Source organism: Lepus europaeus, chromosome 5, assembly GCF_033115175.1.
Source record: "Lepus europaeus isolate LE1 chromosome 5, mLepTim1.pri, whole genome shotgun sequence".
NCBI classification, from domain to species: domain Eukaryota; kingdom Metazoa; phylum Chordata; class Mammalia; order Lagomorpha; family Leporidae; genus Lepus; species Lepus europaeus.
The window spans coordinates 42,756,200-42,773,036 of record NC_084831.1 but is presented as its reverse complement, the minus strand read 5'-3'; the positions used below and the strand labels follow the sequence as shown (position 1 = coordinate 42,773,036).

Genomic DNA, 16,837 nt, shown 5'->3' with positions numbered 1-16,837 from the left:
AGGGCTGGGTGCACAGTGGGCATCTGGGGGTGCTGCGGGTGACCCACGCACAGGTTGAGGGGCCCCAGGAGAGGGAGCCGACGGGCACGGGGCTGGATCACGGGCTCTGGAGTCAAGAAGGCTGGGTTCCATTCCCAGGCTGCCACTTACTAGGTGAGTGGTCCTGAGGGCGTCACGTAACTCCACGCCTGTTTCCCCATCTGTAAGACGGCAGTGGTGGGGATTATTTGAGAAGGCGAGTGTGAACTGGCCAACCAGCCGTGAGGACCGGACCGGACCGCGTTCTTTCCCGCCTTCTGGTCTCCTGGGCAAGTGGGCGGAATCGAACCCACGCCGGATGCCAGAGGCTGTGCCGTTCTCTGGGGAGCCCCCCCATCCCCATTAACGTTGTGGGGTGACGGGAGCTCAGGTGGGGCTGGGGCGTGACAGGACAGAGGACCGCCGGCCTGGGAGAACTTTCTGGCCCCAGAGAGGGCGGGCGTCTGCGGAAGACGGGCGCTCGGGTCCCGGTGGCGTCTGTGCGGGGAGCGCCCTGGCCCGGGCCGGGCCGCCCCGAACGCCCGCCCGCCGGCGCGGGGTGGGGGGCGCCGGGCGGCACTGGCCGGGCGGGGCCGCCCCCGCCCCCGCCGTGCCCCGGCCGCCCGGGCCGCCCCGGCGGGTGGGCAGACCGAGGCCCGGCCCGGCCCCGCCGCCTTCCCCGCCCCCGGCGCGCCCCTCCCCGGCCGCCGCGTCCGCGGCTCGGCGGCACAGCGGCGGCCTCGGGGTTCCGGCGGCAGCACCTGGGCCGCGGCTGGCGTCCGGCGGGGGCAGCGCCGCCCGCCCCCCCTCGGCGATGACCTCGGCCGGCGCCCCGGGCGCCCTGCCCGCGGGGTAAGTGCGCGCTGGGGCGGCGCCCGGGGGCGCGGGCGGGGGCCGGGGCGGGCTGGGGCCAGGCCTGCCCCGCACCACCCGGCCCGCGGCCCGCACTGCGGCTTCCAGCCCCCTGCTGGGCCGGCGCGGCGCCCCCCCACCCCGCGCCTCCCCGGGTCGCGGCCGCCGGCGGTGAGGGGGAGGGAGGCAGCGAGAACTGTCCCCGGAGGTAGATCGGGACTTGGGGACCCCAGGTCTGCCTTCCCCGCCCCACCCCCCAACTTTTTCTCACTCAGCCATAGTCACAGCCTCCCCTCACCTGCCTCTTGGCGTTTATACCTGTGGGTGCGGCCTGTTACCGTCACCCCGTAACAGATGAGGAAACTGAGGCACGGCTCCTAAGTGACTTGTCTGCGGTCACCCAGGAGGTAAGAGTTGGGGCAGGGGTGTGAACCCACCTCAGTCTGGTGTCGGAGCCCATGAAGCCATCATCTTCAGGATTTTCACGGACTCCGAGGGCTGGGGTATGGTCCAGCAGGGCCCTTGAGGCGCAGCGGGAAGCGGTATGGAGAGGGGAGCGCTGGCACTGTCTGCGTGGCTGCCCCCCACCCCGGCTCAGCCTCGCCCCACCCCACCCCACCCCACCGAGGACCCTCAGGGGGCGCCTTCCAGGGCCCTGCAGCAGGGCCAGCTGCTAACCGCTGGGAGACTTAACACAGCCCTCTGCTGCCCTGGGCCACCGTAGGTAGGGGCAGCTGCCGGGAGCCCTGGTTGCTGGGTGGAGATCCGGCCCAGGTGAGCTGGGAGGGGTGCCCATCCTGCCTGGAGCCTCACCACTAGTGACAATATTTGCCAAAGGCCTGAGCCTGACACAGGAACAGGGAGATGAGGAGGTGCCAGCTGGCAGCTGGCAGCAGCCACAGGGCCTGTGTGGGGCCGGGGCCTCTGGCCCTGCTGTGGCTGCAGGCTCGCTCTTCCTGTACTGCTGGGAGTCCCTGTAGGACTGAACCTTACCTGCCAGGCTCCAGTCTTTGAGGTCACTGCCCCCCGGTGGGGTCTGGACAGAGGAGAGCTCAGGCAGGACCCTTTCCACCTCCATGTAGACTTAGTCACTCCGCAAACACCAGCGGAGTTTGCTCTGGGCCCAGCCCCGAGCGTGATGGTCACCGGTGAGCAAGCCGCATCGGAGATCTCCACCACTTTAAACATTGCGAGATGTTTGTAAGGCTTCAGAATATAGCAAATGATGAACTCCCTTACCACTCAGCTTTGTCAGATATTAACATAATGTCCCAATTACTGCATTCTATATTAAAGAAATAAACCGTGGCAGAGACCATGTGCCCTGGAAAACCCCTCCTTCCCCTCCAGAGGGAGCAACCATCCTGAATCCAGGTTTCCTCATCGCCCTGTGGGTTGTTACTCTGCTGTAGAGGTGTAGCTTGTTCTTACTTTACAGTTTTACATAGATGGAGGGTACAGCCTGTGTCATTCTGCAGTTTGCTTCGCCTCACCCAAAAACGGGCTTCTGAAATTTGGCATTCTTGATGCTACAGCCCTGCTCCCCACTGGTCCTGATGTATGCTGACTACCCCATGTAGACACCGTCATTTGTTTATCCCCCCTGATGGACACTGAGGTGGTTCCAGGCTCTTGCTACTCACGTAGTGAATATTCTTGGACAGTTGTCCTTTGCGCATATGTGAGTGTTTGTTTATTCAGAGTACCCCCTAGTAAAGAAACTGCTGGATGGTAGGATATGGGAACTCAGTTTAAAATTTTTTTTTATTTTATTTGTTTGAAAGGCAAAGAGAGATCTCCCATCTGCTGATTCCAGCTATTTGGACCATCACCTGCTGCCTCCCAGGGTGTGCATTAGCAGGAAACTGGAATCGGAAGCAAAGCCTGGCCTCAGACCTAGGCACTTTGATACAGGATAGTCCTAACTGCTATGCCGCATGCCCGCCATGGTGCACTCATTTTTTCAAAGTTACGTAGTTTCATTATAAAACTGATGCCCCTTGAGATGTTAGAAAAACATGCTGAGTATGTCTTGTTGTGCTTTACGTGGCTCCCAGTCATTCTTCACAACGTGATTGGGAGGGAGGTACTGTCAATCCCATATCATTGATGAGAAAACTAAGGTTCAGAGAGGTTAAAGAACTTTCCTAAGTCAAGTTAAAGTAAACTTTCCTAAGTAAAGAACTTTCCTAAGTAAAGAATTGCTGAGCGCAGCTTGAGTCTAGGGTTGTCCACCCTGAAAACTCTTGAAGGCCTTGCTGCATGAGGCCATGCCACATCACTCTGTGCCATGTGATACTGTTTTATGCTCAGCCAAGGGACACTCTGGGAAGGAGAGTCACAATCCTATTTGCAATTCAGACCAATCATTTGGCGCGGCAAGAGTTTGGTGCAGTGGTTAAGACCCTGCGTGGGACACCTGTGTCCCATATTGGAGTGCCTGGGTTGCAGTCCTGGCTCTGCTCTCAATTCCAGCTTCCTGCGAATGCACACCTGGGAAGCAGCAGGTGATGGCTCAAGTACTTGGGTCCCCTGACACCCAAGTGGGAGACGCAAATGGAGTCCCTGGCTCCCAGCTTCGGCCTGGCCCAGTCCTGGTTGTTATAGGCCTTTGGAGAGTAAACCAGTGGATGGAAGGTCTCTGTTTCCTTTCTCTGTGTCTCTGCTTTTCTAATAAATTAAAAATAAAATAAGTTTAAAAGAAAGATGACTTTGGAAGCCACAGGGCGTGTTACTTTACCTCTGAGCCAAAGTATGCCTGTGGTAGAGCCCGAGCTCGAAGCAGCTTATACTCCAGACTGCCCCCTGCCCCCTGAGTGACCTGCTGGAACCTTCCTCCGCTGGTACCCACCTGGTCCTGACTGCAGCAGGGCTGGGGTTTCTGTTCCCAGCAGGAACAGCATCTCTCAGCTCTCTCCCACTCTGTCCATGAGACCCTCAGCTAGTAGAAAGGTGGGAGGGCCAGGGCAGTGGGATAGCTGCAGGCTGCCCGCCACCCCCCTCCCACCTCCAACTTCCTTCCACTTGGGCCTCAACTGTGGGTGGGATCTGCAAGGGAGGGGCTCCCACCACTGTGCCAAAGCCCCTGGGGTTGGCCCCTGCCCTGTTCAACCGGCAGAACGGCGAGGCCACCATCTGCATAGAAGCATTTGCTTGGGCCCAGAAAGGTGCTGTAGAGCAGAGAGGCCTTGAAGGCGGGACAGCTGTGGGACGGGGGGACCTCAGTCACAGCCAGAGCAGGGGAGTGTTGGGCTCTGTGCTTATGCAGAAAGCGTTTCTGTCCTCTGCCAGCCTCCCTTTCTGTCTTCACTGCCTTCACTCCCTTATCTGTCAAACACAGATAAGAGCTCCAGCAGGTAGGAGGATGGAGTGCAATAATGTACTCGTCAATTTAGATAAAATTTGCAGTGATACTCTCTTGGTGGTAGGGGGTGCTGTTAATGCTATTATTAAGTCAGATATGGCAAAGGTTGTGGCAGAGTGGTTAAAGCCACCACCTGCAGTGTCGGCATCCCATGTGGGCGCAGGTTCAAGTTCCGGCTGTTCCACTTTGGATCCAGCTCCCTGCTAATGGCCTGGGAAAGCAGCAGAGGATGCTCGAGTGCTTGGGCCCCTGCACCCACGTGGGAGACCTGCAAGAAGATCCTGGCTTCAGTCTGGCCCAGCCATGGCCGATGCAGCCATTTGGGGAGTAAACCAGTGGATGAAGGATTTCTGTCTCTCCCACTCTCCCTGTAACTTTGCCTTTCAAGGAAATAAAATAAATCTTAAAAAAAAAAAAAAGTTGCCGGCGCCATGGCTCAATAGGTTAATCCTCCGCCTGCGGTGCCAGCACACTGGGTTCTAGTCCCGGTCGGGGTGCTGGTTCTGTCCCGGTTGCTCCTCTTCCAGTCCAGCTCTCCGCTGTGGCCCGGGAGGGCAATGGAGGATGGCCTAAGTGCTTGGGCCCTGCACCTGCATGGGAGACCAGGAGAAGCCCCTGGTTCCTGGCTTTGGATCAGTGCGGTGCGCCGGCCGCAGTGCGCCGGCCGCAGCGGCCATTGGGGGAGTGAACCGACGGAAAAAAGGAAGACCTTTCTCTCTGTCTCTCTCACTGTCCACTCTGCCTGTCAAAAAAAAAAAAAAGTTCCCAGCCTTCACAAAGCTCCCAGCTAGCCCCAGCCTCCCCCTCTGTTTAGCTGGCCCTGCCAGTCTGTGCCTCCTGATTTCTTATCATGTCTCCACCATCCTTGGCTTCTTTGTCCATCTTGTTCCTGTTTTGGGGCTGTATTTTCCTGACAGTATCTTTGAGGGCCCCATGGTGGCCCTCTAGCCTCCATCATCACAGTCCTGACCATGGCGTCCGCCTCTGCCTCGGCCTGCATCAGCTAGAGAGGAGTGGAAAGGAGGGAAGACATCCGCCTCAAGGCCTGCCCCCGGCTCGGGCAGATGTGTGCCAGGGCTGCCAGAGGAGGATGTCCATTGGGCTGAGCTCTTTTCTGTCCTGGGAGACCAAGCAGGCAGGCCTCTTCCTTGGTGGAGGGTGGGGGTGGTAAAGGTGAGGTGTGTGTGCAGACATAGGAAGCATGCTCTTGGTTCTGGAATTGTTTAGGGCTGATGTAAGCCTGACTCCTGAGGGCTGAGCTGATAGGCACTGTCTCAGGTAGAAGCTTGGGTTACAGCCCACACTTGGGCTCGTGACCTTGGCCATCACCTCTCCTCTGTGCCTCAGTTTTCTCACCTATAGAATGGTAAGAATCCCATCTCACTGGGCGTTTTGAGAGTTCAAGGGGAGATTGGTAGCGGAGCACCCAGACCACAGGTGTGCACCGCCTCTTCATTACTCACCCCCAGAGCTGGACAGATTGCACATGGGGCACTAGGCTGTGTCTTGGCACAAAGGAGAACAGACACTGTCCATGCCTACTGAAGAGAGAGGCAGGGACAGCTCTGGGTGGGGCCTTTTAGGCCATAGAGAGGAACTTGGACTTTACCCTAAGAGTGATGGGAAGCCAGTGAACGATCTTAATATTTACTTATTTGAGAAGTAGAGGAACAGACAGACAGACAGAGTGTCCCATCTGCTGATGCACTCACCAGATGCCCTTGATGGTCAGGGCTGGGCCCAGAACCCAATCCAGGTCCCCCTAATGGCTGTCAGAGACCCAAGTACTTGAGCTGTCACTGCTGCCTCCCAGAGTGTGCATCTGCGGGAAGCTGGACTTGAGCGAGGAGCTAGGACGCGAGCCCAGGTATTCTCATATGGGATGTGGCTGTCTTAACTGTTGGGCCAGGCACCTGCCTGCAGGGAAGAGCTCTAAGTCCAGAAGTAGCATGGCTAAGTCTGGCTTTTAAAAAGGTAGCTTTGGCCGTTATGAAGGGGAGCGGTTAGAGAGAAGGATGTTTCTCCCTCAGAAACACTAGCTGGAGGCTGATCCTGTGATATACGTTCCTGAACTGCTATTGAAATTCTCTTAGGCTAAGAATGAAGAAGCTAATAAATGAGATGAAACCACAGCAACTGTAGGGTATTTGCAGATTCCAGAAACTGAGAACCTTGAGTTTCAATGCCAGCCAAGGTCTAGGCCTGGGCCTGGGCCTGCACACTTAGAGTGAGGAGTTGAGACTTGCTGCCCACTACCCTCAATAATTCTGGGGCTCTCCAAGGGCTACAAACGGGGGATCAGCCAGAAAAGAGATGCACCCACCTGCGAAGGCAGACCACTGTTTGGGCAGGAGGGGAGGGAGATCCCCTAGACAATTCTAAACATTGGGCTGCCCTCACACACATTTTTAGATTTGCATGCACAGTACCTTTGCAGTCCCAAAAATCATAAATAATAACTTAAATAGTAACTTAATTGGTAGTAGTGCCCAAGATAACCTAGCCAAGTAAGTGAAGAAGCTTTCTGGAGGAATATGTTTTCCCATGGTCCTTGTAGGATCAGTCAAACATGAGTTCCTAATAAAATTAGAAAACGCATAAAACAAGCCACTGTGCGCGACAGGCACCAGAAACAAGGAGCACAACTCATTTCCCTGACTACAGTGGTAGGATTATGAGCTAGAGAATCTAAGTAATTGTGTATAAAATACATAAAGAAATTGAAGCAAGGAACAAAAGGTGGCCCCCAAAACCAAACAGATTTGAAAAAGAATCTGAAATTTCAGTGGAATCAGGAATTGAAAAATAAAATATGCAATTGGAATGAAAAACTTGGTAGACATGATACAACTGAAACGAGAACAAGTGAAATGAAAGATCTAAAGAAATTACTGATGGCAACAGAGTAAAAGAGATGGGAAAGAAGCAAGAGGCCTGGATAAAGGAGTAGAATAAAAAGATTCAACAGCGGAGAGAAAAGGGGATGGGCTGGCAGGAGTGGCAGGGGCGGCCTCAGGCCCGGGCTGGCGGCACTGGGCACAGAAGGCAAAGGGTCCAGAGGTGTTGGGAAGTGGAATCCATAGGGTTAGTGACAGCGGAGGGCAGAGGTCAGGGAGAGGGATGCCTCCAGGAAGACTACCAGATTCCTGGCTTGAAAAACTGGGTAGGGCGCTGTCCCTTACTAAAATGGCAGGGGTTGGGAAGGAGCAGATTTGGGAATGATCAAGAGTTCAGTTCTGGACAAGACACGTGTTTCAGTCCTCCTGGGAAGATCTACAGATACATCATGGAGGAGGAAACCTTAGGGCTGGACCTCAAGTTATGTGTAGTTTACCTACTGGAAAAGGGACTTTCTCTCTCTCTCTCTCTCTCTCTTTTTTTTTTTTTTCTTGACAGGCAGAGTGGATAGTGAGAGAGAGAGAGAAACAGAGAGAAAGGTCTTCCTTTACCATTGGTTCACCCTCCAATGGCCGCCATGGCCGGCACGCTGCAGCCGGTGCACCGCGCTGATCTGAAGCCAGGAGCCAGGTGCTTCTCCTGGTCTCCCATGGGGTGCAGGGCCCAAGCACTTGGGCCATCCTCCACTGCACTCCTGGGCCACAGCAGAGAGCTGGCCTGGAAGAGGAGCAACCGGACAGAATCCAGTGCCCTGACTGGGACTAGAACCCGGTGTGCCGGCAGCACAAGGCGGAGGATTAGCCTATTGAGCTGTGGCACCGGCCGGGACTTTCTCTTAACTTATGTTTGGGGAATAAGATTTCTCTTCAGGGAGGTCATTGAGCCCCTTTCTGGAACCTTCTTTCACTCAAGAGAAGGCTCCTTGAGAAGAGGCATTCTCAATCAACCATCACAGTCAAACCTGCTGGGCTCTCTTGGCTTCACCTCACTATTCAGATGGGAGAGCTGAAGCCCGGAAAAGTCAGGGGTTTGCTTTCCTAAACTTGCACCATTCGTTCATCCCATGGATATTCATTAAAAATCTACTTTGTGCCAGAGGCTAGATAGATACTGGGGACACAACAGGGATCGGAGGGAGACAGATAACAAGCAGAATAATCAGTAGACAATAACCTGTGTCAAATTGTGGTAAGAACAGTAGAGAAACGTGGGTGTAGCACAGGTGCCATGGGGAAGGTGATTGGGTGTAAGAAGCCCTGAGCCACTCTGACAGTCTGCTGCCTCCCACAGCCCATTGTGACAGTGCCTGGGGTTCTAGAATGCAGGCCTGGGAGGCAGGCGGAGGAGGGAGAGAGGGACTCAAGTGAGACTTAGTGGGTGGGCTGTACCCCCCTGGGGGGGGCAGCAAAGCCCGATGGGTCAGAAGGGCCACAAAGACTCCCTTTACCCCTGTGGAGGGTAAGATGACTTGTTCCCACACCTGTCTCACCTTCAGCCCCAGTTTCAGCCCCACCCTCACCCCCTATTGGATTGTAGATCCCCTCCCACCCTTGGAACAGCAAGACATGGGTCCCAGTTGTCCCTGCACCCAGTATCGCGTGGGTAGCCTGGAGGAACTTGTGCCAGGCATTCACCCAGGGAGGCGGAGTGGGGCTGTGAGGCTCTGTTTGGCCAGGATGGGTGGAGGGCTTCTGGATCAGACCCGTGTCTCTCCCCCAGGACGCCTGTGAGCAGCCTCCATGAGGCCCTGGACCAGTGCATGACGGCCCTGGACCTCTTCCTCACCAACCAGTTCTCAGAAGCACTCAGCTACCTCCAGCCCAGGTGAGGCTTAGGCCCGGGTTGGGGTGGAGGCCATGGTGTTGGCACGTGTTGGCACGTGCTGGCACGTGCATACAGGGATGGGCTGTGTTAAGTCATGGAGAACCAGAAGTCTTGTGTGAGAGGGACGCTGTGTAACCGAATGCCTTCAGTTTTCTGAATCAACACGAGCCCTGAGAAGTCCCATACAGATGGCTTGGGCCCCCCACCCTGTAGCCTGTGAGCAACCAGGCTCTCACCAAGATCACTGTAACTTCCTTGGCACCAGGTTTCATTAAAAAAAAAAAATTATTCTCATTTTATCTGAAAGACAAAGAGACACAGGAACAAACACACAGAGATCTTCTGTCTGATTGTTCATTCCCCAAATACCAGCAATAGTCGAGTCTGGGCCAAGCCTAAGCCAGGAGCCAGATACTCCATCTGTGTCTGCCATGTGGGTGGCAGCAGCCCAAGCACTCACCTCCCAGGGTGTGCATTAGTAGGAAGCTGGACTGGAATCAGAGGAGGCAGGGCTTAACCAGACACTCTGATAGAGGACATAGGCGTCCCAAGCAGCTTTTGTTTGTTTGTTTTCTTTTTATGATTTATTATTTATTTCAAAGACAGAGTTAGGGAAAGAACCATCCACTGGTTCACTTCCCAAATGGCCACAATAGCCAAGGCTGGGTCAGGTCAAAGCTAGGAACCTGGAACTCCATTTGGGTCTCCCATGTGGATGGCAGGAGCCCAAGCACTTGGGCCATCTTCTGTTGCTTTCCCAAACACAAGAGCAGGGAGCTGGATCAGAAGTGGAGAAGCTAGGACTTGAACCAATGCTCATATAGAATGCTAGCAATGCAGGCAGTGTCTTAACCATTGTGCCATAACACTGGCCACTGGCCCTACTTCTTGAGGCCTCTTTGTACTTGATCTCTTGTTTCTTTCTTTCTTTTTTTTTTTTTTTTTTTTTTTTTTTTTTGATAGGCAAAGTTAGATAGAGAGAGAGAGACAGAGAGAAAGGTCTTCCTTTTTCCATGGGTTCACCCCTCAAATGGCCGCTATGGCTGGCGCACTGCACCGATCCGAAGCCAGGAGCCAGGTGCTTCTCCTGGTCTCCCATGCGGGTGCAGGGCCCAAGCACTTGGGCCATCCTCCACTGCACTCCCGGGCCACAGCAGAGAGCTGGACTGGAAGAGGAGCAACCGGGACAGAATCCGGCGCCCCAACCGGGACTAGAACCCGGGGTGCCGGCCCTGCAGGCGGAGGATTAGCCAAGTGAGCCGTGGCACTGGCCATTGATCTCTTGTTTTCACTGAATCCCCTTGGGGTTTCTCCTGATCGGCTCTAATATGACCCCTTCCTTTATTTCTCCCCACCAACCCTAAAAACTTACATTGCCTACATTACTGAGCATTTCAGGATATTGTTGAGGCTACTCATTTAGCCATTTCCCCTGGTGTTCACCGTCTCACTTTCTAAATTATGCACTTACACTGCTTTCTCTTTACCTTTACTTTTCCTACTTTCTTGTAAAAATTGAGATACAATTCACATACCAATAAATTCTCTTTTTTATGTATCACTTTCAAGCTTCATCTACTGGTAGTCAAGAATTTCACTTTGTTTTTAAAATTTTTATTTTTATTTATTTGAGAGGTGGAGAGACTAAGAGAGCAAGCTCTCTTCTGCTGATTCACTCCCTAAATGCCAGCAATAGCTGGGACTGAGCCAAGCTGAAACTGGGGCCTGGAACACAACATGGGTCTCCCACATGGGTGGCAGGGACCCAGCTACTTGGACCATCACCTGCTGCCTCTCCAAGTGTGCGTTAGCAGGAAACTGGAATTGGACTCAAATCCAGGCAACTCGGATACGGACGGGAACATTGCATCCAGTGTCTTAACTGCCAGGCCAAACACCTGTCCTGAATTGAGCTTTCTTATACCTCTGTTCCACCTCCCTCCCCTCACCCCCTTATATCACAGTACTCATATTAGGCTAAATCAGTAATCAATATTTACCTTATTATAGCTTTGTAATTAATGCTTATTGCAGGGACAAGTTTGTGTATTAGATTATGTTCCTTCCTGGAATTAACCATTGTCTTGTTTTGTTTTTCCCAAAATGCTAAGAATATCATGTGAGCTCTCAGCCTCTTCTCTTCCTGGAAATGTGGCCTCCAGGGGACAGCCATCCCCTGGCCTCCTCCCAGCTGCCTCCTGGAGCTTCCTCTGTGTCTCTCTCCTGTCTCCCTGATCCTGGATCTTCTTGTCTCCTCCCTCATTGTACCAGAGCATGTCCTCCAGAATTTTCCTAAGAAGGAGTTGGTTGCATGAGTATAAATTTCCCCCCAGAATTTCGAAGGCATTGCTCCCCTGTTTTCCAGCTTCTGATGTAGCTGTGAGAACCCTGACTCTTTGTGATCTTTTTTCCCCTTTGCTGGAAATGTTTGGAATCTTTTTGGTTCTTATTGCAGCAAATCTAGCATTTCGCAGTGAGGTGCTAGAGCAGGACTTTTTGTTCTGCAGTTTTACTCGGAGACTCTCAGCTCTGGGCAGCTCTGCTCTGCAGCCCCTCCATCCTCGGCTTCCCTTTCTGGGATTTTTCCACGTCAGGAGTCGGTCTTCCTGGATCTGTCCTCTTCCAAGCCCCTGCCCCCCTCCCACCCCCTTTTCCCCATCCCTGTATCTTGTTTTACCCTGAGATGTGGGGGGGATTTCCTCAACACTGCCATTGAGTCCTGTGTTGGCCCCATTCTTGCTTTCTGTGCTCAGTTTCCTGGCTTTCCCCAAGTTCCTGAGTTCTGTTTAATGGTGGGAACCCACTGCTCATGGGGGCCTTTCCTTCAATACCTGGCAATCCCTGCTGGCTGTCTGGTCCTCTTTGAGTCCACTCAGGGGCTGATGGGAAGTCAGTGCCAGCAGCCTTGTATGTGGTGGGATTGGCTTTTGGGTGCTCTGGCAGCGAACTGGCCCCAGGAGTTAGTCTTTGGGGTGGTTCAGCTCCCGCAGAGAAGGGTCCTCCAATGTTGGGCCTGGAAAGAGAACTCTGGGGGCTTCCACTTGAGCCCTGAGACTGAGGCAGGGGTCCCGTCCTGTGTGTTGCCTACTTTCCCTCATCCCCTCTTCTCAGCCCCGGCTTGGTCTCCGCACTGCCATATCCGGCCCCCGAGCCCTAAGGAAGAGCAGATGTTGAGGGGCCTCGGCCAACTCACTCCATTTCTCTGCACTCACTGACCCGCTTTCTCCTTCTCCTGTCTGGCTCAGCTCCTGCAGAGTGCTGGGGTCCCAGGGAATGGTGATCAGAATGAGTCCCAGGCCGGCGCTGCGGCTCACTAGGCTAATCCTCTGCCTGCGGGGCCGGCACCCCGGGTTCTAGTCCCAGTTGGGGCGCCGGTTCTGTCCCGGTTGCCCCTCTTCCAGGCCAGCTCTCTGCTGTGGCTCGGGAGTGCAGTGGAGGATGGCCCAAGTGCTTGGGCCCTGCACCCGCATGGGAGACCAGGAGAAGCACCTGGCTCCTGGCTTCGGATTGGTGCAGTGCGCCAGCCGTAGCGGCCATTTGGGGGGTGACCCAATGGAAGGAAGACCTTTCTCTCTGTCTCTCTCTCTCACTGTCTAACTCTGCCTGTCAAAGAAAAAAGAAAAAAAAAAAAAAAAGAATGAGTCCCTCTGGCAGCAGTCCCCACGCCTCATCACCCCTCTCAGGGGATCTGCACTGGGGCGAAGCTGAGCTGGGCCAGCCGGGGTGTCGAGGCGGCCTTCTCCAGCCTGGCTCAGTGGGAGTGTGGAGGACGGGAGTGGTTATCTGGCTCCCGGGCTGCGGTTCCTAGCTGGGAGCAGCAGCGAGCTGGAAGGCTTGGCACTGAGTATTTTGACAAGCTGGGGCTGGTATGGGGATGCTGAGTGGAGGGGTCAGGAAGAGAGGACTAGGGGGAAGTGAGGGGCTGGGGCAGTGGGAGTGATGAGTAGAGTGGGAAGGGAGGAAGGTTGGGGGGCAGGGGAAGAGGGGGGGCAACTTCTAAGACTGCAGGGCAGAGCCATTCTGAGAGACAAAGATGGTGTCAAGGGGAGGGAGCAGTTGGCCAGCTGTTGCTGGTTCTTTCGACAGTGCAGCCTGAGTGCCTCGTGTGTCTGAGGTACTGAGCAAGTGTGCTGTTCTCAGGGCGCAGCAAGGAGACAGTGAACTAAGCCCCAAGGGGTGTACAGCAACCCCAGATCACGGGGGGAGGGGGCTGGTCAGGAGGCTTTGTGACCAGCAACATAGTTCCCAGGGACCATTGCAAATTGAAAATGAAAGGCCATTTGTTTAAAAAAAAAGATTAAGAGTTTCAAGACAATGGCTGCAGAGAATTTAGCCAAGCACTGGACTCATGTTTGGCAGCTTTTCTTTCTTTTTTTTTTTTTTTAAAGATTTATTTATTTACCTGAAAGTCAGAGTTACACAAAGAGAGGAGAGGCAGAGAGAGAGAGGTCTTGCATCCAATGGTTCACTCCCCAACTGGCCGCAACAGCTGGAGCTGCACTGATCTGAAGCCAGGAGCCAGGAGCTTCTTCTGGTCTCCTACGTGGGTGCAGGGGCCCAAAGACTTGTGCCATCCTCCACTGCTCTCCCAGGCCATAGCAGAGAGCTGGGTCGGAAGTGGAGCAGCCAGGCCTCAAACCAGCACCCATATGGGATGGCGGGGTTTCAGGCCAGGGTGTTAACCTGCTGCGCTACAGCGCCGGCCCTGGCAGCTTTTCATTACTACAGCTAAGATGCCTGAGAGGAGCTTCTTAGGAAGCTCACACTTTGGGAGCTTCATAGTCCAAGATCTGACTGTTCAGGCATCTGGTGAGGCTGGAGGGTGGCAGGGGGGACAGTCACATGGCCAGCCACAGAGCAGAGAGAGACAGAGCACACCTTGCATGTGCCTCTCCTTATAAAGCCCTTGTAGTTCCGTCCTGGGGGCTCCACCCTAACTGCCTATCCCAACGTAACCACTTCCCAAGGGCCACCTACACATACCATAACGGGGTAATTTCCATCCTTAATCCATTAACATAAGATGCTGGGGGTCAAACCATTAACTCATGGGCCTCTGGGGTACACCCTGTTAGCCACACCTTAGGCAGCCTCTTAGCTTAGGGCCCTGTGCTGTTACACAAGCCACGTACCCATGAAGCTGGCCCCGGAAGTGACACTTAAACTGAGATGGCTGGCTGAGGAGTTGGCCCCATGGAGAGGGTTATTTCCAGGCACAGGGAGCAGTGAGTGCACAGGCCTTGTGGGAATGAGGGTCTGGTGCATTTGAGCAGTAGAGACAGGCTGAGTGGGGAGAGCTGTGGCAGCTTCCGACAGGTAGAAGGCAGAGTGACGCAAGGTGCACTGGGCGGGTGGAGTCCCCTCGGAGCAGGTTGGGCTAGAGAGGAGGGCAGTGAGGTGACAGCTGAGAGAGCCAGGAAGTTTGGTTGCAGAATTGTTCATGGGGATGAAGGAGTGGAGAGTTGGGGGCCCAGAGGGACCTTCCAGCCTAGAGGTCCTGGGGAAGTGTGAAACCCTCGGCTGGGACAGGGAGGAGCAGGGAGGAGCGGTGGGGTTAGATTGGGGTAAGGAGGCCCCGATGGTGGGGACAAAGGCAGAATAGGCTGGCTACCAGGAACCTGATGAGGCCTGCATCTTGGGTGTGGGCTGAGAAAGGAAAGACTTGAGGCCTCTGGCTTAGCTGACCTGCAGGTGGCCAGGAGCCCCCAGTCCCGACACTCTGCTCTGCTGATGGCTTTTCCAGTGTCCTCCCCATCTTGACAGCAGCTCTGGGCCCTAGAAGATGGGACCCCAGTGGGCATCATGTCCCAGAGCTGTGTTCAGTTGAGCAGAAGAGTCTGAATGCTCTATGTGTAAATAAGAACTTGTGGGGGTGCAAACTAAACTTGGGGTGTCTGGAGTTTGTCATGCCTCCGCACCCCATTTTCTAGTTCAGTTCAGAGTTGAGAGGCTTCCAGGTAGTAGGCCAGGGAGGATCCAGGATTCATAGCTGCAGGTGTATGCTAGGCTTGGGCCTCAGACCAGAAATTCTACTTTGTTTGCCAGTTGCCTGGGTGGGGCGGTCCCTCTTCCTGGGCCCAGCACTAGGCAGGGCTTAGCAGGTGGAACTGGGCTGGTGGAGTTGAGTTCTGAGGCTCAGACCTGCAGCGGAAGAGGAAGAGAGAGGCACAAGTCTGAGAGCTGGGAAGGGGGGGGCCATCTTGGGTGGTCACTGTGCTGCCAGCTTCTTTTAAAAAAAAAAAATAATAAATTATGTTCATTTCATTTGAAAGGCAGAGAGACAGAGTGAGAGAGAGCTGGTTTCCTCCCCAAATACCCACAACAGCCAAGGCTGGGCTAGGATGAAGCCAGGAGCCCAGAACTGGATCCTGGTCTACCCCTTGGGCAGCAGGGACCTACTTCCTTGAGCCGTCACCTCCTGCTTCCCAGGGTGCACATTAGCAGGAAGTTGGAATTGGAAGTGGAGTTGAGACTCAAACCCAGGCACTCTGATATAGGTTATAGATCTCTAAAGTGGTAGCTTAATTACTGCACACATTTTAAAATCTATGTACGAATGTTTCAAACTGGAAACAAGCCTTGTTGACTTTTCATTTTTGTCTAACATGTCTAACTAGCATGCTGACTAGCTTCCTGCTACAATTTCTGTTGCTCTGTTGCTTTCTTCTTGGATTTACAGTATTTGTTGCTTTAAATATTTGGATTTTTAAAAATTTATTTTTATTTATTTGAAAGGAACAGAGAGAAAAAGACATCGATCTTCCAGTACTGGTTCATTCCCCAGAAGCCCACAACAGCTGTAACTGGGCCAGGTCGAAACCAAGAGCCCAGAATTCAACCCCGGTCTCCCATGTGGGTGTCAGAGACCCAGTACTTGAGGCATCCCCTGCTGCCTCTCAGGGCGTGCATTAGCAAGAAGCTGGAATCAGAAGCAGAGCCAGGATTCAGACTCAGGCACTCTGATCTGGGGTGTGGACCTCCGCACCAGCATCTCACCCCATGCCGAAGGCCTGCCCCCCAGGGAAGGTTTTTATGCAAGAGAAGTAACGGTTGACCCAGGCAGGACCTGGAGGGACTCACATTTGTTGAGCATTGATGATGTGGCTCCTGGCCTGGGCATCCTGTTTAAGCCCGTCAAAAAGTCCTAAAGTGACAGCTGTTTGGTACAGTGGTTAAGTTGCCAGTAGGGACCCCCACATCCCATATCGGAGTGCCTGGTTCGAGTCCCAGCTAGTCCACTTCCAACCCAGCCTCCCGCAATGGCATCATGGGAGGCAGCAGGTCATGAAGTTCTTGGGTCCCTGCCACCCTTGTGGGAGAACCAGATTGAGTTCTGAGCTCCTGGCTTTGGCCTGGCCCAGCTCTGGCAGTTGCAGGCATTTAAGGAGGGAACCAGCAGGTAGACAATCTCTGTGTGTCTCTTTCAAATAAATAAAAATTTTAAGACAAACAATAAAAGCCCTGGAACAGAAGGGTGATTATATTCATTTTACGGGGGAGAAAATTAAGCTCAGTGAGGCCATGTAACTCACCAGGGTCACACACCTGGAGCTGACAAAGCCAGAACTGTAACCTGTGTGTGAGGGACTCTGAAGTTCCAGTTCTGCAGGCCTCCCGCCCTCGCTACAGCCACTGCCCCAGGCCAGCCAGGGCCAGAGCAGGGGCTTCTGTTCCCATAAACCTCTGATCCTCAAAGACCGTAGCAGCTGATGGGCACTTGGTTTCCGGGTGTTTTAGGAAGGAGAGAGGCGGGACCTGGGTCAAGTCACAATGATGGCACAGTCAAGCTGTATGTAAACCTTCTGCAAGCCGGCCAGGGCGTTTTCATCAATAATTAACGATGGGCCCTTGGGGAAGGGAACGGAGCACTGCCACACCTGC

General features: G+C 54.1%; 1 protein-coding gene across 4 annotated transcripts in view; it reads left to right on the top strand.

The window, feature by feature from the left end:
- Nucleotides 1–796: 796 nt before the first annotated feature.
- Nucleotides 797–16,837, top strand: part of TTC39A (tetratricopeptide repeat domain 39A) — a 36,967-nt gene continuing 20,926 nt past the window's right edge. For 3 of the 4 annotated variants that reach the window (XM_062191304.1, XM_062191302.1, XM_062191300.1), the window contains exons 1-2: nucleotides 797–870; nucleotides 8,852–8,956. In XM_062191304.1, the coding sequence (XP_062047288.1) occupies nucleotides 833–870; nucleotides 8,852–8,956 (143 nt within the window). In that variant the 5' untranslated portion in view covers nucleotides 797–832. Of the gene's footprint in view, nucleotides 871–1,219; nucleotides 1,278–8,851; nucleotides 8,957–16,837 lie in introns of those variants that run through there. The other variant, XM_062191301.1, reaches the window with a different exon arrangement.